At 46.6% G+C, this 24200-nt stretch overlaps 1 protein-coding gene across 3 annotated transcripts in view; it reads right to left on the reverse strand.

Moving 5' to 3' along the window:
* Nucleotides 1-24200, reverse strand: part of ZBTB16 (zinc finger and BTB domain containing 16) — a 191954-nt gene that overhangs the window by 9233 nt on the left and 158521 nt on the right. For all 3 annotated transcript variants that reach the window (XM_080983492.1, XM_080983493.1, XM_080983491.1), the window contains exons 5-6: nt 11889-12059; nt 1257-1424 (exon numbers count right to left, since the gene is read on the reverse strand). In XM_080983492.1, the coding sequence (XP_080839618.1) occupies nt 1257-1424; nt 11889-12059 (339 nt within the window). The remainder of the gene's footprint in view (nt 1-1256; nt 1425-11888; nt 12060-24200) is intronic.

Below are 24200 nucleotides of genomic sequence, written 5' to 3' on the forward strand. Positions count from 1 at the left end.
ATGGAGCACACGTGAGTTGCAAAGGTTCTGGAGCCGAGGGCATGTGTCTCAGCTCATCTTGAGCAAAATAAAAAAAATCCTTCCAGTAGCACCTTTAAGACCAACTAAGTTAGTTCTTGGTATGAGCTTTCGTGTGCAAGCACACTTCTTCAGTGTGTATCTGAAGAAGTGTGCTTGCACACGAAAGCTCATACCAAGAACTAACTTAGTTGGTCTTAAAGGTGCTACTGGAAGGATTTTTTTTATTTTGACTATGGCAGACCAACACGGCTACCTATCTGTAACTCATCTTGAGCATTTGTGTGGCCTTACAGGGGTGTGTGTGTGACACATCGCTTCTGTTCCCTGTTAAATTCTTGGGGGGGGGCATTTAGAAGTGGCATGGATGAGTTGCCTTTCCAGGAAGCTTGAACCTTCTCCTTGAGGACACCTGCTCAACTTCCAAAGGAATCCAAGGGGTGCCATTCAGAAATCGCAGATCAAGAAAAGCAAGGGAGCCAGCATTGTGCATGCACCTCACTTTTTTGAATGACAATAGTTCACTTTCACTCTGCTGCTTTCTCCATCCCCTTCCTGCCATGACACCCATACCTGTTCAGTGCAGATGGAGGGAGAAAAGACTGAGCTGGCTGCTGGTACCTCTCTCAGGAGTCTGCTTTTGGGCCAGGGGTTACCAGTCACTCTTTGTCACCCTGATCCCCAGTAGAATGTCATCTCCTATATATCTGGGGCTGTCCTGTATTATTATTATTATTATTATTGACTGTTCAATGCCTAAATTAGCTTCTAAGTGGTTTGCTAAATATAGCTTGCAAGGGCTAGCAGGGTGATATTAGGAAACGGTTGCAGAGCCCAATGAGAGTGTGGATTTTGAATATTGGTTCATCTAGCTCAGTACTTATACTGATCCACCTAGCTCAGTACTATCTGTTGCATCTGGCAGTAATTCTGTTAGGTAGAAAGACTCAAAGCTCAGTTGCTGGAAATTCTTTGCATTGGAGATGCCAGGGATTGAGCTAAGGACCTCCTTGCAATGCACGTGCCCTACAGCTGAGCAACAGCACCATCCATGCATACTGTATATGGAGCTGCCAGATTCCTGCTCCTACTCTCTCAGTATTTCCTGCTCTGACTGACAGCCACTCTCCACATTCTTTTCCAGCTCTGCTGCTGCCTGAGCTCCTGAGATGCCGAGCAGTGAACTGGCATCTTCTGCCTGGAAAGCCTGAGATCCACGGCTGAATCCTTTTCCTTACCTGTGTGGACCCTGTAGTGGGTCTCCAGCTGATGCTTGAGGCTGAACTTCTTGCCACAGCCGTTGCATTCGTAGGGCTTCTCTCCAGTGTGGATGCGCTTGTGGCCCTTCAGAGTGCTCTCGTCCCGGAAGCAGCTGCCACAAAACTCGCACTCGTATGGGTGGTCACCTACAACCAGATGGGGACTGTCAGTGGGGGAAGGCACAAGCTGGATATAAGTCAAAAGGGGGCCCAGGGATCATTCCTTGTCCTGACCCCAGCTAGAGCCCATAGCGTACAAGAGACATCTAAGGATGGCGTAGTCCAGCAGGTAGTGTTGAGCTGGACTTCCAGCACCTTGGATAGCGCCAAGCAGACCTCTTGCTCTGTCAAGAAGAGCCTCCTCCATGGAAAGAAGATAAAGTCCCTACCAGAGAAGACTGGCAAATGAAGCTGTTGGACTATGCAGAAATGGCAAAACTGACCGGAAAGCTCAGGAACCAGGAAGACCAACATTTTAATAAGGAATGGGGGGAAAATTACAATTTACCTTAAAGACCACTGTAAGCAGTTGAAAACATTATCAGGACTGCAGTAACACTTGTAATGAAGCGAGAACTATGGATACAATGGAGTTATAAAAAACTTGGATTATTTAAACAAAGATGTAGTAGGAAAGGTTTAATAACAGAACCCAGGGAGGGGAAGGTGAGAAGTCCAGAGATTCGGGAGAATCTTGTAACTTTGGATGCGTAAACTTAAATACGTAAAACCAAATAAAAAAAAATAATTAAAAAAAGAGAAGAGCCTCCTTTAGGTGTGAACTGTGTGGAAGGGAAGCAAGACTCCAACTCCACTCTTGACATCCATATATTAGGCAATTAGTTCTGAAGGGAGAGGTGGATACACTTGTATAGTCTCCTCCATATGATCAGGAGTCCTGAGCAACTGCCCCACCATCACATGGAAAAGACTACAGGTGTACAGCCAGCACCCTCTTCAGATACTTATCCAACATTCAAAGGTTGTGGCAGAGCAGGGATCTGACTCAGGGGGCTTCTTGATGACAGGATCCAGCTTAGAGCAACCATTCTTTCACGGCTGGCCTTCTGGATTCAGCTGTTCTCTCCTCATCTGTGTCAGAGTCCTGGCTTTTGGCCAGGGCTAGGGGTCACAGCAGGTTGAAAGGCGCGTACATGGGGGTGAGACAAAAGAAGATTCTGAATGGGTGGAAATCTGTGTGCCTCAATTAGCATTTCAAAATGGCAGCTGTGTGATGGCTCCTTTACTCTTTCTGTCTGCCATCGTTCGTGGGAATTAGCAGCTTCTCAGCTGAGGGGCTGGGGCTGCTGTATCTAGTCACAGCCTTTCTTGACTTTGGATTCGGTGCCCTTGGGAAGTTTGAGATCCTGGCTCAGGAGAGGCAGGTGCTAACAAGGCAGGCAACTTCCTAGCCTGAGAAGCAAATCCAGAAAAGGGGTTAGGAGCGCTTAGTAGAGCGAGGCGCAGCTGACGGAGAGGGCTGCTGTGCTGGAGAGAGGAAGGGACCCCATTAGGGAGAGGTCACCCCCCATCCCAGCATGCTGCTAACAAGAATGAGACCAAGGAAGGTGATGGAAGAGGCATGTTCTGTTCCTCTACAACAATTCTCTGTTTCTTGCCAGGAAGTGGTTTAGGAACATCTGCATGAAAACTCCTATCAGGCAGTCCTTCTCAAAGGAGCCATAGTTCGCTTGGCACCAAGATGGGGAACCCAACTACACAAATCATTAGGATGAAGGACAATCTTGTGAGTCATTAAAGAAGCCCAAGATGGTGAGGTGATGTTCATTGTGCAAAAAGAGGATATGGTGTGTGTGTGTGTGTGTGTGTGTGTGTGTGTGTGCAGGTATTGACGGTCTGGGCACAGCCTTCTCTAACCTCGTGCCCTCCAGATGTTTTGGATCACAATTCCCACCAGCCTCCAGCCAGTTTGGGAGCTGTAGTCAAAAGCTTCTGGAGGACACCAGGTTGGTGAGGTGATCTAGCAGACCTAAATGACACTCAAGTGGAAGAATCATAGAATTGTAGAGTTGGAAGGGACCCTAAGGGTCATCTAGTCCAGTGTTCCCCAAACTTGGGTCTCCAGATGTTTTTGGACTACCTCTCCCATCATCCTTAGCTAGGCAAGACCAGTGGTCAGGGATGATGGGAACTGTAGTCCAGAAAGAGCTGGAGACCCAAGTTTAGGGAACATTGATCTAGTCCAACTCCCTGCAATGCAGGAATCTCAACTAAAGCACCTATGACAGATGGCCATCCAATGTCTGCTTAAAAACTTCCAAGGAAGGAGAGTCCACAACCTCCCAAAGCACTTGGGATGCTACAAATTTGCCCTCCTGTACATGTCAATTTCAAACATCATTATTCCCTGGAGCATTTATTGATTTTTTAATAGAATTTACCCTCCTTTCAACAGATCTGCCAGGATCCGGGAATCTGTTCCCATCTGATTCGCCACAGCTTCCTGCTGATGGCCTGGAAAAGTCCCAGTCCCACTCAGCTGCAGGGCCCCATCTATGACATGACAGAGCCAGCAACTTGATCAAGAGGTTGGGTCTTGTGACACGACTCTGTCCAATGCACGGGTAGCCAATGTAGCTCTCTCCAGATGTTGTTGGACTACAACTCACATAATCCCTGGCCATTCTGGCTGATGGGAATTGTGGCCCAGCATTTTGGAGGCACAATGCTCGCTACCCATGGGCTAATGGATCCCTAGGCTGATGCTCAAGAAAGGTTTTCACTCAGGATGGCAACTCCCTACACAGATTTTGCCTTACCCAGTATTTTTTAGAAGCTAGTACCCTTTCTTCTCTCTCTCTCTCTCTCTCTCTCTCTCTCTCTCTCTCTCTCCCTTGGCCCCTATTTTTGGAAGAACACTCACTCATGCCATCTGCTTCCAATGTGCCACTGTGCTCTGGGCCAATCAAGTGGGTTAACCCACAATTAAGTGAGTACTTATCAATGTACATACAGTTCCAATCAAACAGACTTTTAATTGTCTGTAACCATAGGCCATGACGAAAAAGGGCATACAATTAAGAAAACATGTGTGTTCCTGACACTTCTGGTTTGGGGCACAGGGACTGAGGGGTGGGTTGGTGCGATTCACATATGAATTGGAAAGAAAAGACAGACGCTCTCTGAAGAAACAGTCAAGGCATGCTTTGACAATTGTCCTTTTGCTTGTCGATCTCTTCCTATCTTGGTCAACAATCCAGAGCCAACGTGAACTGTGGGATAGTGTGTGTGTGTGTGTGTGTGTGTGTGTGTGGACTTTGGGGAACAATTGGTCTGTTTTGAGGCAAGTCTCTTCTGCTGGGGAAAGCTCACCGCCTAAGAAATCACTTGCAAATTAGGCACCACAAGAATACATTGGGCATGGTTCACTGGTAAGTTTGGCTACAGATGCCCAGTGATACGAGGGGAATAGCACAAGGGAACTAGTTCCCCTTGCACACCACCCCTTTGTGTCACTGGGGCTTGTGGGGCCAAAATTCCCACTGGATCATACCCCATATCATTTGCATTTTAGGGCATCAAGCACTGAAAATCTCTAGATTTTTGCCATCAGCTTCACCAATCTATTGCCCCTTCCTCTTCCCCTCCAGCACCTGCCCCCCCCCTTTCCCCAGTATTGCTTCTTAAGGCAAGGAGGGAAAAAAAGGTGAGGGGCTTCCAGCTCCTTTTAGCTTTTTTCCTTTTTTCCAGTTTTTTTAAAAAATATATTTATTACAGAAGCCGAACGGAAGGACAATAAAGATAGATTGATCGCCCAAGACTTTGTTCATGAATATTTAAATATCGCTGATTTGTCTTGTCAGTGTAATTACAATCTTCTCCGGGCTTGGCGGATCCGACGACCACAAGTTTATGGTAAAGAATGGCCCCACTGTATTTCACTTGTCCCGTTGCAGATGTGCAGAGCCGCCAAGCGTGTAATGCCGCTCGCATTTCATACATTTTCCTCAGCTGCTGAAGGCTTAAGTCATCCACAATGACCTACGCTTTTTCATTATCCCCATGTCAAACCAAACTCGTGCCTGAGCATAAATTGTCCTTCTTGTTATAGACTTGCAGGCTGCCGCCTCCACTTCCTCTTTACAATGATATTTTACTCTCTTCCTTTTCTCTCCTCCCTCATCCTGCCGCCCTCTGCCCTCCCCTCCATGGGCATCATCCCACCCCCTTTTCCCTCAATTAGGACCCTCGTTGCCTCAATTACAGCGCCCCCCATATTGTTAATCTTTTCTTTTAAAAACACAGCAAACTGATGTGTACTAACAACATGCACACCTTGTATTCCTTCTGCTGCAGACAGGAGCAGGCTGTGCAGAAGGGGCCCCCAGAGACAGGGAAGAACAGAAGAAGCTGCCTCATACTGAACTGGACCAATGGGCCCATCTAACTCAATATTGTTTACACTGACTGGTAGCAGCTCTCTGGGGTTTCAGGCCAGAAATCTCTCCCAGAATTAGCTAGAGACGCTGGGGATTGAACCTGCGACCTTCTGCATGCAAAGCCACATGCTCTACCAATGAGCTATGGCCCTTCCCTGAAGAAAGTCTTTCTTCTAAGCATCTTCTTCTGAGTACAGTGGTACCTTGGGTTACAGATGCTTCAGGTTACATACACTTCAGGTTACAGACTCCGCTAACCCAGAAATAGTACCTCAGGTTAAGAACTTTGCTTCAGGATGAGAACAGAACTTGTGCTCCGGCGGCGCGGCGGCAGCAGGAAGCCCCATTAGCTAAAATGGTGCTTCAGGTTAAGAACAGTTTCAGGTTAAGAACGGATCTCCAGAACGAATTAAGTACTTAACCCAAGGTACCACTGTACTCTACAAATACTCAGTTGGTTACAGCGTGGTGCTGATAACACCAAGGCGGCAGGTTCGATCCCCATAATGGACAGTTGCATGTTCTTGCATTGCAGGGGGTTGGAGTAGATGATCCTCAGGGTCGCTTCCAACTCTACAATTCTATGATTCACTTCCAACTTTGATCTAGGATTCTACTGTCTCTCCCAGCCCCACCTGGAGATGCTAACAGGGACTGAACCTGGAACCTTCTGCATGCAAAGCCACATGCTCTACCACTGAGCCCATGGTCCCTCTTTCATCTACCCTAGGAGGCAAAATTGTGGGCCACCAAATAATAATGGTTACTGAGACCACAAGAGGTGGGCTTTTGTCCCTAGCCCTATGCATTACTTGGAACACCCAGGATGAAGTTAAAGTTAGCCCCAGTGTTGCCCTCTCCATCTCCAAATTGGGGAGGAAGGTGGGGCTGAGGAGACAAGTCCTGTATCAGTGCTGGGCTTCCAAGTGCTCCAAGCAAGAAAGGTAATGGTCCTTAATACTGTGTTGGAACCTAGTGTGGCATAATGTGCACCTGACTGCTTTGGGCAAGCCACTAGTCCTCAACGTCAGCCCCTGAACCATATAAACCAACCTCATGGTGGTGGAGGGTAGCTTGAGGCCCCACAAACACTATGGGCTGTATTAAATGCTTGTGTTACTCAGAGGAGACCGACAGAAAATAACGGGCATGGCTTACTTAGGTATAATGATTTCAGTGGGTCTACTCTAAGTAGAGCTTATTAGGATAAAGGTAAAGGTAAGGGGACCCCTGACCATTAGGTCCAGTCATGACCAACTCTGGGGTTGCGGCGCTCATCTCACTTTATTGGCTGAGGAAGCCGGCGTACAGCTTCCGGGTCATGTGGCCAGCATGACTAAGCCGCTTCTGGCGAACCAAAGCAGCACACGGAAACGCTGTTTACCTTCCCGCTGGAGCAGTACCTATTTATCTACTTGCACTTTGACGTGCTTTCAAACTGCTAGGTGGGCAGGAGCAGGGACCGAGCAACGGGAGCTCACCCTGTCACAGGGATTCGAACTACCAACCTTCTGATTGGCAAGTCCTAGGCTCTGTGGTTTAACCCACAGCGCCACCCGCGTTCCTGCTTATTAGGATACAACCCTATTAAATTCTTCGCACCAGAATGAGTGCTATCAAACTCCTGCCATGGCAAGGATCCTGGATTCGAATTCAGTGCTGCCCTTTCTGATTCTCATACTACTGATATCCATGCTTTCTGATTCTCACATGCAAACAAACAGCCTCCTCAAAGTCAGAGTGATGACACTTCTCTGTGTCAAATTATTATTGTTTTTTTCAGAAGACGCAACGTGCAAGCTTCGATGGCAATCAGATGGCAGTCACGTCTTCCAATTCCCCGTATTCTATGGAGGATTTCTGAGATTATTATTATTATTATTAAGTTAAAGAGAGAGAGAGAGAGTTCTCTCTCCATCTCTCTCTCCAACTTAGGCTCAACTGTTCTAAGCAGAGCATTGAAATTCCGGAGCCTGTATGAGCAAATTCAATTATAAAGCCAATCACATGCTAAATGAGCTTAAATCTGCACACTTGAAGTGCTCACACCAATGACACCTGCTTTAGGAGCCATATAGAGGGAGGAAACTGGAGCTGCGTTTGGGGTACTGTACACACACACACACACACACACACACACACACACCAGCTGCCAGACAGCAACGATAACAGCAAGAAAAATCCCATTTATGGCACGTTGATTAACTTTGCAAGGCCTCTTAATGAGGTTGACATTAAGTCCAGGACAAATGGGACTAATTAGAGCCCCCTCTGGCCGCTTGGCTGCACCTGTGACCCGGCCTCTCCATTGTTACCTGCTGCATTCGTGAGCCGGCTGAGCGGCCAATCCGGAGGCTTGTAGGCCGCCTCGCTGGCGCAGCAAAGGGTCTTATTATACAGCCGGCCAAGTAAATCAGGGATCCGTCAATGCCAGCAGCTCGGTTGGCCCTGTGTACTGAACGCAGCTGCTGATGCTAAACACGCAGCCCTGGAAGCAAATGGGGACGGGGAGGATGGAATATTAATGAGGCAGAGCAGAAAGCCTGCGAGTGACGCGAGCATCAGCTAAGCTCTCAGAAAGAGCCGGAGAGGCAATCTTAACGTTGTGCAACTGTACGTCTCACAGGAGAATAAAATCGACAGCCCAGAGGCTGAGGATGCAGGTTCTGCATGAGCATATGAGGAGAGCATGGGACTTCGTGCCAACACCGGATGGTGTTGGGTGGTGAAATGACAGAGTTCACATGAGGTGCCACGGTGCCCTCACAGGTAGACTCCCCCTGAGCAAGGAGGTTCCATTCAGCTATCCTGGCCAAGAGCATTGCTGCTCAGATACCTGTCCTTTATGAATTTGCCTTTTCCTTCCAAAAGGTTTTAGTGGCCATCGCTCCATCCTGATTAAAGCCCCACATCAAATTCCCAGCCACTACAAGGAGAAATGTGCAGCTTGAGGAAAGGAGAGACGTTTTATAAAAGGGATGATATCTAAAGCGTTGCTCTATATTCAGCTGCATCTGGAATTGTTTCCCAGAGCCAGAGGTTTCATCCTTCCCCGGGATTTGGCACTTAAAGGAACGGAGAAGGGAAAGCCCACACGTCAGTGGATTAATAGCATTAGCCCTCCTCCAATCGAAGGCAGCTTTCCAAAAGCACTTCCTGATGCAATTTAAATCCCAATCGCATGCAGCACAGGTTGATGTAATCCCATTAAGAAGGGGGGGGGGGGATTGGCCTAGTGAGCTGTATCCAGCACCTTAAGCAGTTGAATTGTGATCACTTGCCCACTTATTAAGGTCATATGACAGATCACGTCTCAGCCCCACCTCTCATCTTCTGGCCCACAAACCGAATTTCCAGAGGCAGAAGTGCAGCAGTTATCAACTGCCTCAGGGAGGGGGAAAACCAAATGTTGCTGGGCTCCCAACTCTCATTGTCTCTGGTCTGTCGGCCATGTTGATGGAAGCTGGAGTGCTGCCCAATCCGAAGGGTCACAGGTTCCTCATCCCAAATTACAACTTTGAGAAGAGGCTGGGAAGGGAGTATCCAAACGTTATCCTTGGCTTGAGAGAGCAAATGGTTCTTTCTCTGTATGGTGGACAGAGGCCTCTTGGAAATAAAGAATACCTCACACTAGGGATGTGGTGAGAAACTGAATGAGGGATCTCACACAATGATGACCACTCCTGTTCTGTTCCGGACAAGTAGGATGGGGGGAGCAGGCTTCAAGTAAGGCCTGATCACCCTGACCTCTGAGTTTCAACCAGGCCTGCCTGCTCACCTCAGGGCCAACAAACCTGTCAGCATTTCATTTTCCCCATCTTCAATTAATTTATTCACATTTCCACATCAGTTTCCATTTTTTATAATAAAAAAATGAAAACTCTTCACCAACATTTTAGTGCAAATTCCTCCTAATATATACAGTGGTACCTTGGGTTACAGACGCTTTAGGTTACAGACTCCTGTACCTCGGGTTAAGAACTTTGCTTCAGGATGAGAACAGAAATTGCATGGCGGCAGCAGCGGGAGGCCCCATTAGCTAAAGTGGTGCTTCTGGTTAAGAACAGTTTCAGGTTAAGAACAGACCTCCAGAACGAATTAAGTTCTTAACCCGAGGTACCACTCTACATTCTTTTTCTGTATGCAATTCTGCAAAGTACGCAATATAATGCATTTTGTTATCCTGCTTCCCCAGATATATTTGCTTTTATGCACACTCTATGCCAGTATACACAGATTACCAGGCTGAAGAACTGCATTGCAAAATTCAGAAAAGTACAAATTTCAACGTGTGGCTGCATTTTGGTTAGTGTCTTGTTTTGGAAAGGTAGTAAAGGTAAAGGGACCCCTGACTATTAGGTCCAGTCGCGGACGACTCTGGGGCTGTGGCGCTCATCTCACTTTACTGGCCGAGGGAGCCAGCATACAGCTTCCGGGTCATGTGGCCAGCATGATGAAGCCACTTCTGGCGAACCAGAGCAGCGCATGGAAATGCCGTTTACCTTCCCGCTGGAATGGTACCTATTTATCCACTTGCACTTTTTGGGGTGCTTTTGAACTGCTAGGTTGGCAGAAGCAGGGACTGAGCAATGGGAGCTCACCCCGTCACGGGGATTCGAACCACCGACCTTCCGATTGGCAAGCCCTAGGCTCTGTGGTTTAGACCACAGCGCCACCTGTGTCCCTATTGGAAAGGTAGGTTCACCTTTAAACGCAAGCCAAATTGAAGTCGTCATCCCCCCATTACTCAGGCTGGTAGGACAAGGGGGTGGCAGTGATGGAGGCAGATGTTTTGGAGTCCCCCTTTCCTGAAAGGGAAGAAGCTGGCATGGACTTCCCTGGCATCCACAGAAGGAGGTTCTACATATTGACTGGCACTGCCAACCCCTTTCTCCTTCCTCACATACGATCTGCTGGCTTGGAAGTGGCAGCAGGTGCTTTGCAAACTCAAAAACATCATGCAGGTGCCCAGAAGCAGCATCTCCAAACAGTAATTGTTTTATGGGCAGGGTAAAGTGGATAGCCTTTGTAGGGAGCAATGGATTTCACAGAAATATTTATGTTGCAGGGAACCCTAAGTAAAGTTCTCATTTAAACCTCCAACAGTGTTTATGGTGGGTCCTAAGGACTGTGCCTTTACTAGTGAAAATGTCAAGCATAGGACTACATGGAATTGGCGGAAATGACTGGCAGAATCCGAGACCAGGGAGAAGAGTCGGTGGAAGAAGATTGGAAGAAATTTAAAGACTACTTAGAGAAATATTGCAAAATTAATGAATGTTAGAATGATGTTGGATTGAAGTTAAGTGGTTTCTAGCTGTAATGGTATAAAAGAATATGGAAAAATTGGTATTCAATACGTAAAAGCTTAATGCTATAATATATTAAGATTAAAGATCAGGATCAAAAAAGAGGGAAAGGAATTGCTGGGCTAACAAATTGAATTGGAATACAAAAAAGGGAGGTATGAGGAGGTCCAGGAAACAAGTAAATGTAAGAGAAGTGATGAAAAGATGGAATTGTTTTTAATTGGTTTTTTTTTGTACTTTGTATTTTTCTTTTTTCTATTGTTATTTTTCTTATCAATGTAATCTTTTTCTTTTGAAATTTTAATAAATATCATTTTTTTAAAAAAGAAAGAAAATGTCAAGCATAATCCCTCTTTGAGTGCTTGCTAAATAAAATATAGTTTTGTTTCGAACATGCCTCAACTTTACCTTATGCCCAGAACTGGGAATTACAGTAGTACCTCAGGTTACAGATGCTTCAGGTTACAGATGCTTCAGGTTACAGACTCTGCTAAACCAGAAATAGTACCTCGGCTTAAGAACTTTGCTTCAGGATGAGAACAGAAATCATGCGGCGCAGCAGCAGCAGGAGGCCCCCTTAGCTAAAGTGGTACCTCAGGTTAAGAACAGTTTCAGGTTAAGAACGGACCTCCAGAACGAATTAAGTTCTTAACCAGAGGTACCACTGTAGTTGCCCTGGGACCCCCAACACCAGGAGTCCTTGTTGCAGATCCATAATGAATCCCCTGCCACTCAGAGAGGATCCTTGGATTCACAGTTTGTTACAGGGAAGGAGGAATGAAACATATACATCTCCCCATTCTCAGTGATGTTGCCTCATGCCCATCTTCACTGAGGGAGTTTGTCGCAGTTCCCGCAAGCCAGTCTAAGTTTAACCCCCAACCCTTTTCTGGTCTGCTTACCTGTATGGGAGCGCAGGTGCCTCTTGAGGGCTGTGTGGCTGGGGAAGGTGCGGTTGCACTCGCTGCAAATGTAGCTGCGCACTCCGGCATGCACCTCCATGTGTTGCTGCAGAGCGGTCTGTGTCTGGAATCGTTTCCCGCAGAGCAGGCAGAAGACGGCCATGTCCGAGCCTGGAGGGAGAGAGGGAGAGGAGTTCTCATCAGCTGTTTCCCCTTTGTACCATGCCTGAATGAGTGTTCTAGACACCAGCAGCACAGCATGCGAGGCTGGGTGGAACTGGGAGTAGAATCTCATCTTAAACTGCACCACAAGTTTCTAGACCTCATGGGTGTCAAGGTAAACCAAAATGTGCTGGAAACGGCCAACCCCAGACAGGAGGGCAGAGGAAGCAGCAGCTGAGGCTTTAAAGAAATGGCTGTGTTTAAAAGCATGCAAAGAAATGCAGTTCAAAATTCTACTAGCTGAACCATTCGTTCTGTTTTTGTCATCATGGAGAGAAGCCAGGAATTATGCAAAGTGCCGAAGTCTTGCCCTCTAAACACTGAAAATGTTATTCAGTCATTTCACTGGCTTTTTTTAAAAAAATAAAGCAGGTTATCCCAAAGCCAAATTCAGTGACTTTTCTGCTAATCCCCAGATATCTTGATGTACATGTGGCCCAACCCAGCATATTGGCTGTTCTCATGCCTATGTAGAAACAAACAAATAATCAGATAAGCTTAATTTGTGACAGCTTATTCAGACTGCAACATTCAGACTGGAACTTCAGTTTGGTTTTATGGGGAGTGGTGCAAACAAAGGTTTGTCAATGGCAAGATGGCTGCAGAAGCAGAGGGACACCTTACATCGTATGCACCAACACAAGTGACTTTTGATATAACTATCAAAAGGAGTAATCAGAAAAGCATATTAGAAAAACGTACGCCTCCACTAATGAAACCTGATTGCACTAGTTAGGAAGGAAATTAAAATAAAATAAAATAAAGGGCAAATTAAAAAAAAAAAGTAGAAGTGTTATGATGTGCACATGGTGGCTTTTAAATTTCATCAGCTGAAATTGGGAAGAGAATGCTTTTTTTCCTAATGTGCTTCCAGAATATCCATCTGCAAGAAGGAGGTAATTTTGAAGAAGTAAAATTAAAAATATTAACTATCACTTTAAAGATGCCTCTTTGCAGGAAAGTGGAGAGGAAAGCAGAGAAGAGCCCCTGGCTCTCTTTTCATCTGATGACTAGTTAATGACAACAGTAAGACTTTTACAATGTAACAGCAATCTGGAAATACATGGAAGCTGAAGACTTGCAGGAAGGTAAACAACACAGGAAGGAGGAGCAGTTTGGGGTATTGGGCACGGCTTACTTCCAAAACAGCAGCAGGCAAACCTACCAGCCTCTGACCCCAAAGTTCTCCTTCCTGTCTTCAGAAACCCAACACATATTCTTGGCCAATTCTGGCCTTCGGAGAAGGCTGGCCCACTCAAGAATTCAGGTGCGTTGATTGCCTCAGGCGGCAAAGTGCTTAGGGCAGGAGATCCCAAGGTCAATCTTTTTCTCCCCACCCTTGTTTCTTATGCCAATCTTCACTCACCCTGTCTTCCCTGGTGACCCATTTTGGCGTTTGCCTCAGGTGCCGAAATGTCTTGAGCCGGCCCTACCTTTGGGGAACCTTAGCTCAATGGCAGAGGCCATGTTTTGCATACACAAGGTTCCAAGTTTAATCCCCAACATCTTCTGATATAACTAGAAAGGCTCCTTCCCAAACTGCAGAGAGCTGCTGTAGACGACACTGAGCTAGAGGGACCAAACATTCGACTTGACTTAAGACAAGCTTCCTATGTTTTCTCAAACACAAACTTTTGGAGTAGCTCCTCAGGAGGTGGAATGCCACAACTCTGCAGGAAGCAGCTAAGGATATTGTCTTTCTTAGTTTTGCCCATTAGATGCAAGCTGGCCTTTGGTTTAGGGAGAGTTTCAGATGTTTAGGGCTCTGGAAGCCCCAGCAAACAGCTGATTGTCACAACTTCAAAGCGCCACACAGGGCTTTTTGCATGTGGTTTGCAAAGAGCCACCTGCTGTGTTTTGAAGTCTATCCAATCAGCTGATAGCTGGTGCTTTAAAAGCCTGGTGATCACTGGGACTTCAGAAGCACTGCATGAAGGGCTCCTGGAGCTCTGATGACCAGCTGATTGGTGGCACTGCAGAAGCTCCCTTTGGCTCATCCCAGTCCTGATATCATGTGTGATGTCAGGTGATTGGCAGGTGGGCATGGCTCAGACAAATGGGGAGAATGCAGCAGGCCAGAGATTCTCCACCCTGTTCTGTAGGCTTGTTGACTGCCCAGGTGTGTCTGGATTTCTAACCTGAAATACATCTTTGTGAAATCTGAACAGGAGGCGTGTTTCCTGATTACTGACACCTTCCATGCTGATGGCCCACTCAACCCCTACGCATATTCAATCAGAAGAAATAGGTGGGGAAATAATATTCCCTCTTTCATCCCTTGCACTGCTTGAAATCCACTGGAGAAATGTCAGCCAAAGAGCTTACAAGCCTATGAACAAGAGACGTAAAGGTGTTCAATGGCCTGTATCCATAAAGGCTGTAAATCTACCCCGCGACCACATTCCAATATTTACACATCGTCAATAACAAATACCCAATGACCTTTGTGCTATTAAACAATTTGCTTTTGTTTATGCATAGTTGATTGTTCTGAAATGTATGAGTCAGTGCAAATTGCATTACCCAGGGAAGATTAAAGCAAGGAAATGCTGGCTTTTTTTGGAGGCCCATTAGAACGCGGGGAGGGTGGAAATAAAATTATCTCGAAAATTGTATTAGCGATTCATTAGCGACACCACACTATTGCAAGGTAAGCACTGGATCTGCACTGCCTTTAAAGGAAAAAAAGAAAGAAAAGAAATGAGAAGCAATTCACACTTCATTTACGTGCCAGAAATGAACCCTCCAGGAATATGTTTGCAAGGAATAGGGAGAGATGCCAATTGTTTCTATTGCAACAGCCAAATCGGGCTGAATGTCGGGTGGGGATTGCTACAGGACAGCATCTGCATGCCAGAATTGTGACTCTATTGCCACATCAGGCCAGGTGAGAAGAAAGAGGCAATTTCTGGAAGCATTTTTTTTGGGGGGGGGGCAGTGCTCACTCAAAGGAAACAAGCTTCACGTTAGAGTATTAGCAGAATCTTATGGAAATTATATGTGCCCATTTTCATCTCCCAACACAGTCCCACAGTTAATTGCAGAATCTTGCACCTAAGGCCTCTTAGAACATACAGTAGATCACCCAGCCCGGAAAAAGGGCATGATGGCAAGAGAGAGCCATCCCTGAGCATTGCCTAAGCAGGCTAGAGATGATGGGAGTTGTAGTACAACAGCACCTGTGGACCCAAAGTTGAAGAACACAGAACTAGAACCTGGAAGGTCAGGGTTCAATTTCCCACACTGTCCCTCAGTCTAACCAACCTCATAGGGCTATTGCTAGCATGGGGGGGGGGGAATTGGGAGGGGGAGAAATAGCATGGGGGGGGAATTGGGAGGGGGAGAACCCCTACCACTCGCTTGCTCTTCCTCTTATTTTGGACATAGCCAAATAAACTTTTTTAAGGGGCTGTCACATGGAAAATGGAGCAAGCTTGCTTTCTGCTGTTCTGGAGGGTAGGTCTCAAACCAAAGTTACAAGAAACTAGACTCCGACTAAACATCAGGAAGAACTTTCTGACAGTAAGAGCTCTCCTTCTTTGGAGTTTTTTAAGCAGAGGTTGGATGGCCATCTGTCATGGATGCTTTTGCTGAGATTTCTGCATTGTGGGGGAGTTTGGGCTAGATGACCCTCAGGGTCCCTTCCAAATCTACAGTTCTATGATTCTATGCATATTATGCCACCTTGAGTTTCTTGCAGGAACATAGCTGTCAACTTTTCCCTTTTCTTGTGAGGAATCCTATTCGGAATAAGGGGATTTCCCTTAAAAAAAGGGAAATGTTGACAGCTATGTGCAGGAAAGGTAGGACAGAAATATAATAATAAAAAACCCAAACAAATAGTTCTCTCCCACTGTGGTTTTTGGGGTTCACTGGCAGATAGTTTCATTTACTCTTCACAACCAGCAGCCACAGACAGACTTCTCGTCCTCTGTGCCTTTGACCAATTCTCTCAGGAAGCCATCTAATCTAGTGGCTGTTTCCACATCTTGCACCTGCAAGTCCCAAAAAATGGAATACTTCCTTTTGTCTCATAAAAAACCAACCACCTAGGATCCCTCTTCTCTCTGACATCCACCCATGCACCCCTCAGAGAAAGAGATGCTCAGGCACTTGCTGGAACAGGCTTCCTCAACCTCGGCCCTCCAGATGTTTTTGGCCTACAACTCCCATGATCCCTAGCTAGCAGGACCAGTGGTCAGAGATGCTGGGAATTGTAGTCTCAAAACATCTGGAGGGCCGAGGTTGAGGAAGCCTGTGCTGGAGTCACCGCAAAATCTGTTTCCACCTGTGTATAACCACACGTGCTTAGACCTTTAAGGGGAACCAAGGGAGCAAGGCAAGAGAGCAGCACAGCTGGAGACGATTCCAGGTGCTTTCACCTTTCGAGCGAAAGGCTCTCATTACCCTGCATTGTAAGTGCCGACTTAATCAGGGAGAGGGACCTCTAAATAGAAACAGGCTTTTTTGGGTAACAATTTGCAGAACAAGAAATGTGTCAGTGGTGAGGAGGAAGGTAGAGAGGTACTATGAAGTCAACAAACCCAAAGCGTTGCCAAAAGGAACCTCACTGCTCTTGATGTGGGCTTTCGCAGCATTTTCCCTACCTCTCCAGGGCACGCGGAAGAACACAGAAAGGTTGCAAACACTCTCAGAACTCAGAGACTCTGCACTTCTTAAATAGGTACCTATACCAGGCAACAATTTCTGGGTTGCCAACTCATCTGACTTACCTTGCTCTTTTGCTTTTAAAGGCAGAGTGAAATGTGGGAATGCTATGGGAAGGGCTCACAAACATGAACATTTTGTTTGTGTGGAAGATCCCAGGTTCAGTTCCTGCCACCTCCAATCTCTGACAGCTGCCAGTCAGTGTCGACAGTACTGAACTAGATGGACTTGGTATAAGGCAGCTCCTGATGTTTGTTCCTAATCATGGGGGGAGTTTCCTGTGGCACGGAGAGGTAACATGATCTCTTGCTAATGCCTGAAGACAGTGGAGCATCATCCATTGAGGTGAGTGGGCATTGACCCACCAAACTCAGTCTTCCCCAAGCCAAACCCCCACCTGCTTGCCTTCTTACAACCAGTCAAGGGGGTGGCTCTGGCTGTCAGCTTCCTCCTCAGTCTCAGTTTGGTCATTGCAGAACTCAGCAACATGAGAAGAGCCTGCTAGATCAGGCCAGTAGCCCTAATGCCAAACTGGGCTGCATGCTGGCATTACTGATGGGAAGTCAAATGGAGTGTGAGGAGAAGGTGAAATAAATGCACTTAAGAATGCCTTGTATTCATAAGCATACTGCCATAAGCCAGCGTGGTGTAGTGGTTAAGAGCGGTAGTCTCGTAATCTGGGGAACCGGGTTCGCGTCTCCGCTCCTCCACATGCAGCTGCTGGGTGACCTTGGGCCAGTCACACTTCTTTGAAGTCTCTCAGCCCCACTCACCTCACAGAGTGTTTGTTGTGGGGGAGGAAGGGAAAGGAGAATGTTAGCCGCTTTGAGACTCCTTAAAGGGAGTGAAAGGTGGGATATCAAATCCAAACTCCTCCTCCTCTGGCAGTGGAGGTAGAGCAAAGCAAGGCTGTTCTCCTGACAGCCTTTTCAGGAGAAGGGAGGTAAAGAGTCTAGAACAGGCATCCCCAAACTCGGCCCTCCAGATGTTTTGGGACTACAACTCCAATCATCCCTAGCTAACAGGACCAATGGTCAGGGATGATGGGAATTGTAATCCCAAAACATCTGGAGGGCTGAGTTTGGGGATGCCTGGTCTAGAATTTGTTGGCTCTACCTATGATTGCCTTCCCTGCCTTCTGCCTAATATCCCCATTGGACAGTGGCCAGCCCTGACCAGAGAGACACAACAGCTGATGTTGGGTGGCTAGGAACTGAGATCTTAAATATTCTAAGCACAGCTTGGCCGAGGATTTTAGGGCACTGGGAGAAAATTAAAATGGTAGTCACTGCATTTAGGTAAGCTTAAAATTAGGAGACTGGGACCCACCAGTGTAGGTGATGGTTAGAAAGTTGGACTAGGAGCTAGGAGACCAGGATTTAGACTCTCAGCCTTAAAGCTCACTGGGTGACCTTTAGCCAGTTGCTATCTTACAACCTAACCAACCTCTTCTTCTCTTTAAAAGAAACTTCATTTTTAAAACAAAGACAAAATACAGACAGCATCAAACATACCGATACAAAAAGGGAGGAAAGCAAAGCTAGGTAGATGGAAGGGAAGGTACAGGGTTATTCTGAAGATAAAATAGAGAACATAGGAACCATGTATGGCACCTTCATGGAGGAAAGGTGGGCTATAAATGTGGTAGCAATGGTAGGGCACCCATAGAGGGCACTTTCCCCAGGACCCTTCAAACCTGGAGCCAGTCCTATGGTGACATCTCCCCACTCCCAGCCGAAACCCACAACTGAACCAATCCTTCTCAAATAACTCTGTTCATGGGGTGGCGATGGAGAAAACTCTTATGAATGCAAGCTGCTTCCTTGTGCACCAGCGACCGTCGATGCTTCGGGTAAAACCTCCTTTTTCATTCAAGGATGTGCCTGCCCCCTCTTCTACACAAAACCCTGCAGCACGCCGGCTCCGTGGGAGACAGGTTTCTGTCTGCATCTTAAGAGGATGCAAAAGAAGCTGGGCTGACAGCAGAATGTACAGTCCCCCACTCCCGACGTTCTCTTTATCTCTCTCTCCCCCCACACCCCGATTTGTAACAAACACTTTCTCCTCCATTCCTCTTTTGGAAGTGCCCCCCTCCCTTGCCAGTGGCACCACTCTGGCCTGCATTCCAGCTATTTTCCGCCTTGTGTTGTCGATACGGTGCGTATCGCTATGAGCACACACTTCATAGCTGATGTACGGCAGATGCTTTTCCATACTTCGACAACCGCCCCAAAAAGCCTCGAACAAAAGCAGGCTGGGAAGAGACTTTATTGGCAGCTATTGCACATGGCTAGTGTTGGCCCCTAAGGACAGGCAGGAAAGGGTCAGTACAAGGATGCACGGTTCCCTCCTATCAAAATGTCCTGCAAACCTCAAAAAGCTTGCAGAGTCTCATATCACCTTATATAGGTCCCCTCCCCAAAATGCCACTGCAAATTCTTTTCTTCTCTGTGCTTTTTGGAGGGTGGGTGGGTAGGGGCTAGATAAGGTGTATTCGTGGATTGTGAATGGAACAGGTCAAATATCTACACACATTTATTTTTTTAAAAAAATAAGGCAAAGGATTATGCCCAAGTTCTATGACTGTGATCTTTCCAGGGGTGAAGATAAAATCTTGCCACTTTGCTGCCATCTGAACTTATTCTTTTCCTCCCCTTTCAATTTATATCCCACCACGGGCTCCAGAAAGCCTCAGGGTGGCTTTGTGAGGAGGACACACAAACAAACACATTTCATTACACAGCACCTACAGTAAACAAATTTGTCAGCTCGCTTGCTCATTACAGTGGGTGCTTCCCCCCCAATCCCCCTCCACATCCTGGTGCTGGAGGGATTTATTGGTACTTGTACAGCAAAAGTAACACAAATGGATTTACTAATTTTGTCAATCCTTTCAAGGTAGGGTGGAGGAAAACAAAGTTCCAGAACACAGAATTCCGACAGCAAGCCGAATACTAACACATGGCAGGGTTTGTTGCTAAACGATTTTGATTCTCTGCTCTCTTTCCCCGCAGTCTCAGGTATGACCGGTCTGCTGTACCAGATCTTCTCCATGAAAACACATCTCACGAGGTGACTGTTCACTTCTAAAGATGCAAATACCTGAGCAGAGGGAAAGCAGAATGATTCTGAAGCTGGTAGACCCTACCAGGACGGCAGGCAAAGATGACACTTTGGGAAGAACTAATGAGGCAGAGAATTAAAAACACACATTAAGAGACACGGCGGAGCCCGGCAGTATCCCGCCCTTATCTGCTTCCCAGTCCTGGGTAAAGGCAGAAACAAAACCACACACAGCCAATGGCAAGCTCTCCACAGCCTTCCCAAATCCACCCTCCTCCCCTGGAACAAAAGTCCTCGCACCCACAAAGGAGTAAATCCCACGAGGTATGCAGCCCTCTGGTCTGTAACTTTCAAAATGACAGCAGGATCGGGGCAAAGGTCAGTGGGTCTGAGGCCCTGCGCACCTCAGCCAGCTGTGGTGTGGAGGCCCTGAGCCGGCAGGACGCCTGGCCGCAGAAGTCTCCCGTAAGTAGCACCCGCTGAGGCCGTGAATAAAGGTCGCCAGCGGGAGTGGAAGGCAGGACAAAGGCGGCAGGCCAGTGCGCAGGCCTGGAACAAATCTACGGTGGCACCGCGGGGTCCTCATTTGTGAAACTAATTGGCCCCCGATTTGAAGGGGGGGGGAGAGAACCACGCAACCTGGACCTGTTTCAACAGCCAAGAGTGTTAGAGAGCAGTTGCCACATGCAAACAGTGATGACGACAAAACAGCCCACCAGAAAGGACTAGAATTTTGTTTTTCGTGCCAAAGGGAAAGACACGCCGAACAGGGAAAAACATGAGTCACTTTGTGGCATTTGTCCACTACCGTGGGGCTGGACCCACGCTTACTTATCCAGCAGTGAGTTACCCACTCTTGGGGAGAGCACAGCCGAGATGGTGGCAGCTGTCGCATCATCTGATTTCCAGGGAGATTTTGGGGCATGGCGAGAAAGTCCTGGTGTACATGGACTCCCTGTCCTCTCCCTCCTCTGCCCAGATGTCCTAGTGGTGAAAGGACCCAGTGCCTGGCCTACAAGGCTCTTGGTTTGAGGTCCTTGCAGTGCTTGACACAAACTGGTGACCTCCCTTTGTTGCTGGACTCCAACTCCCATCAGCCCCTGGCAGCATGGCCAACGGTCAGGAACAATGGGCAGTGTAGATCAAAAAAACATCTGGAGAGCACCCCATTGGCTACTCCTTGGTTCTCAAACTTAATCCGTTCCAGCAGTCCGTTCCAAAACCAAAGCGTTCCAAAACCAAGGTGCACTTTCCCATAGAAAGTAATGCATAACAGATTCATCCATTTCAGACTTTTAAAAACAACCGCTAAAAGAGCAATTTAACATGAATTTTACTATCTAACGAGACCACTGATCCATAAAATGAAAGCAATAAACAATGTACTGCAGTCACACAATCAATCAATCAGTAGCTGAACTGGCTTCCACACAGTCACAAAAACAAAACAAAAAGCTGCAAAAACAGAAATGCAAAATAAATAGCAAAAACAGACAGACCTCAGAGTAACACTCAAAATGGAAGTGTGGCACTCAAAACGGAGTACATTCGGCTTCTGAAAAGAGTTTGCAAACTGGAACACTTCCTTCCGGATTTGCAGTGTTTCGGTTCCAAGTTGTTTGAGTATCAAGGCGTTTGAGAACCAAAGTACGACTATCATAGCTGTCAACCTTCCCTTTTTCTGCAGGAAATTCCCTTATTCCAGCGCCATTTCCCCCTGCTATCCCGGATTGTTAGATATCCCGTAGACTGTCCCCGGGACAGGTGAGGCTGCTGATCCCTTATTTTCAAATCTGAAAGTTGACAGCTATGACCACTGTATTCATGTGTCTTATAATAAGCAATTCTTCTTCACATCTGCATCAGGGACATTGGATGGGAACAAAGACGGTACAATTCCCTAGTTAAGTGGTGACCTGTTATAATGTACTGCTTCTTCCAGTTCCAGGTCTTATTGACAAATTCCAAATGAAGAAATCACCAGGTCCAGATGGCCTCTACCTGAGTTCTTAAGGAAATGGGCAAAAATATGTAACTTATCCTTAATAGGATCAGCCTCCATACCTAAGAACTAGGATGTGGCCACTATAACATCTCACTTCTTCTTCTTTTTTTAGGGATTCAGAAGTGGGAGGCTGTAAAATAACAGGCTGGTTAGCTTAAAGCCTGTTCTGGGAGAAGTGGAAGAAAGCATAGCTAAAGACAGAATGACAAAGCATATAGAAGAACAAGTCTTGCTGAAGAAGAATCAGCATGGCTTCTGCAAGGGTAAGTGCTGTCTCATGAATTTTTTTTTGAGAGTGTCAACAAGTATGCAGATAGAGGTGACCCAGTTGACACTGTGTACTTAACCTTTCAAACAGCTTTTGACAAAACACTTCACCAAAGACTTCTAAGGAAGCTTAGCAGTCCTGGAATAACAGGGCTGGTCTCCTTACAGATCTGTAACATATTATGGAAAAGGAACTGGAGAATAGGAATAAGTGTACAGTTTTCCCTATGGAGGGATGCAGAAATTGCAGTGCCTCAGTCATCAGTATTGGGACTGGTGCTTTCTAACTTGTTCATTAGAAGTGAGCAGAGGCAGCCAAGTTTGCTGATAATATCAAATTATTCAGGGTATTAAGAAGAAAAGGAGATTGGAAAGAGCTCCAAGAAGGCAATATCATAATGCTATAATTTATGGTGTGACTACTCTTGAAATACTGCGTTCAGGTTTGGTCACCACACCTCAAAAAGGATAATCTGGAGCTGGAAAAGTTGCAGAAGAGCACAACCAAAATGATTAAGAGGGTGGAACAAATCTCCCATGAGGAAAGAATACAGCATTTGGGACTTTTTAGTGTAGAAAAATGGCAAGCTGAAAAGACTACTACACTATAAATTAAAGAGCTTTCTCCATAGCATTTGAGTGGAACACCAGTCATTTGCCTGAAGGTCCCTATCTCTTACTCCGCATGGCAAGGACAGGTGGCGCCTGGGACCTGTTTGCAGTTTTCATCAGGGGGGCTATTATTTTTCTGCCAAACCACTGCTGGGTTGGTTAGGATAAAGGATAAAGCTCTCTCATTTCCCTGCAGCTCTTTAAGAACTGCAAAGATGAAGTGGGTTTTCACATTCTATAGGCTGTATCCAACACAGCTGTACATTAAAGTCACTTAGCTGAATACTTCTTCTGCTGATGAAAAGTTCTGAGCCAGCAGAATATTGTTCATAGAATCATAGAATTGTAGGGTTAGAAGAGACCCTCAGGACCATCTAGTCCAAACCCCAGCAATGCAGGAATATGCAGCTGTCTCATATGGGGAATCAGACCTGCAACCTTGGCATTATCAGCACCGCACTCTAACCAACTGAGCTGGGCAAGAGAAGGCCCAAGTAGGTTGCTGGTAACTTCATTGTACAGTAGACTTTGCAATCTGTTGCGCAATGGGTTCCTAGGTCTCGTGGAACCTGGGAAGGAGAGAGGCTCAGAGACCCAAAGGAGGTGGGTTTTCCAGAAGACCGAGCATTCTGAAAAGGACAAAGGGCTACATCGTTTTCTGAACTGCTTCTCCTGGCTCCCCTTGCCCAACTTTGGCAGATGTTCAGCCGAGAGAAAGACCGAAGGGGCTGGCTGGCATCACTCCAAGAAGTAAAAAGCTTTTCGTAAGCCAAAGCCATGCGGAGGTGACACGGGGGCTTGACCCAATTCATGGCAACTGCCAAGGCTGTTTGTCTAGACTCTCGCGGTCTTGCCAACTGCTGGCACGGCGCCCTTTGCGGCATTGTCCTTTGAGGCCGGCGTTGGATCTGCCACGTGGCAGAGAGGGGACACCTATTCCCACGACAACCTGGAGGTATTTAAACAAGAAGAGGAGCATCGTTTCCCAGGCTAAGGACAGAACAAGACAAGCAGCAGACGTAAGCTCCAGGAAGGAAGGTGCAAGCCCAACTCTGAGAGAGCTTTCCTAGTTATAAGGGTAGTTTGAGAATAAGGAAAGAATCATCAGGAATGTCTGTAGGATCTGCTCCTGGGGGGGCATTAATGGAAGGAGAATATCCTGCCCCCCAGACTGGGGTCAGACTAGATTGGCAACTAGATGGAAAGATAGGCCAATATAGTACAGAACATAGGAGTAACAGGTCGAGAGGATATTGCGAATTGGGTTCTGGGTTGTTGTTTTCTAAAGCAAATTCAAATATTTGGAAAAAACATTTATTAAAAAATTATAATGGAACTTTTTCTGTAGCATTTCAGGGGCAGAACAAATGGGTGTAGCAATTCTTAACTCATTCAGGGATATCTTAATGCACCTACTTTAGATTGGATCGAGAAGGGCATCCACGAGAAACTTTCATCTGATTTCCCCCCCCCCC

The sequence above is a fragment of the Podarcis pityusensis genome (assembly GCF_964106645.2).
Source record: "Podarcis pityusensis genome assembly, chromosome: 15".
Lineage (NCBI taxonomy): Eukaryota > Metazoa > Chordata > Lepidosauria > Squamata > Lacertidae > Podarcis > Podarcis pityusensis.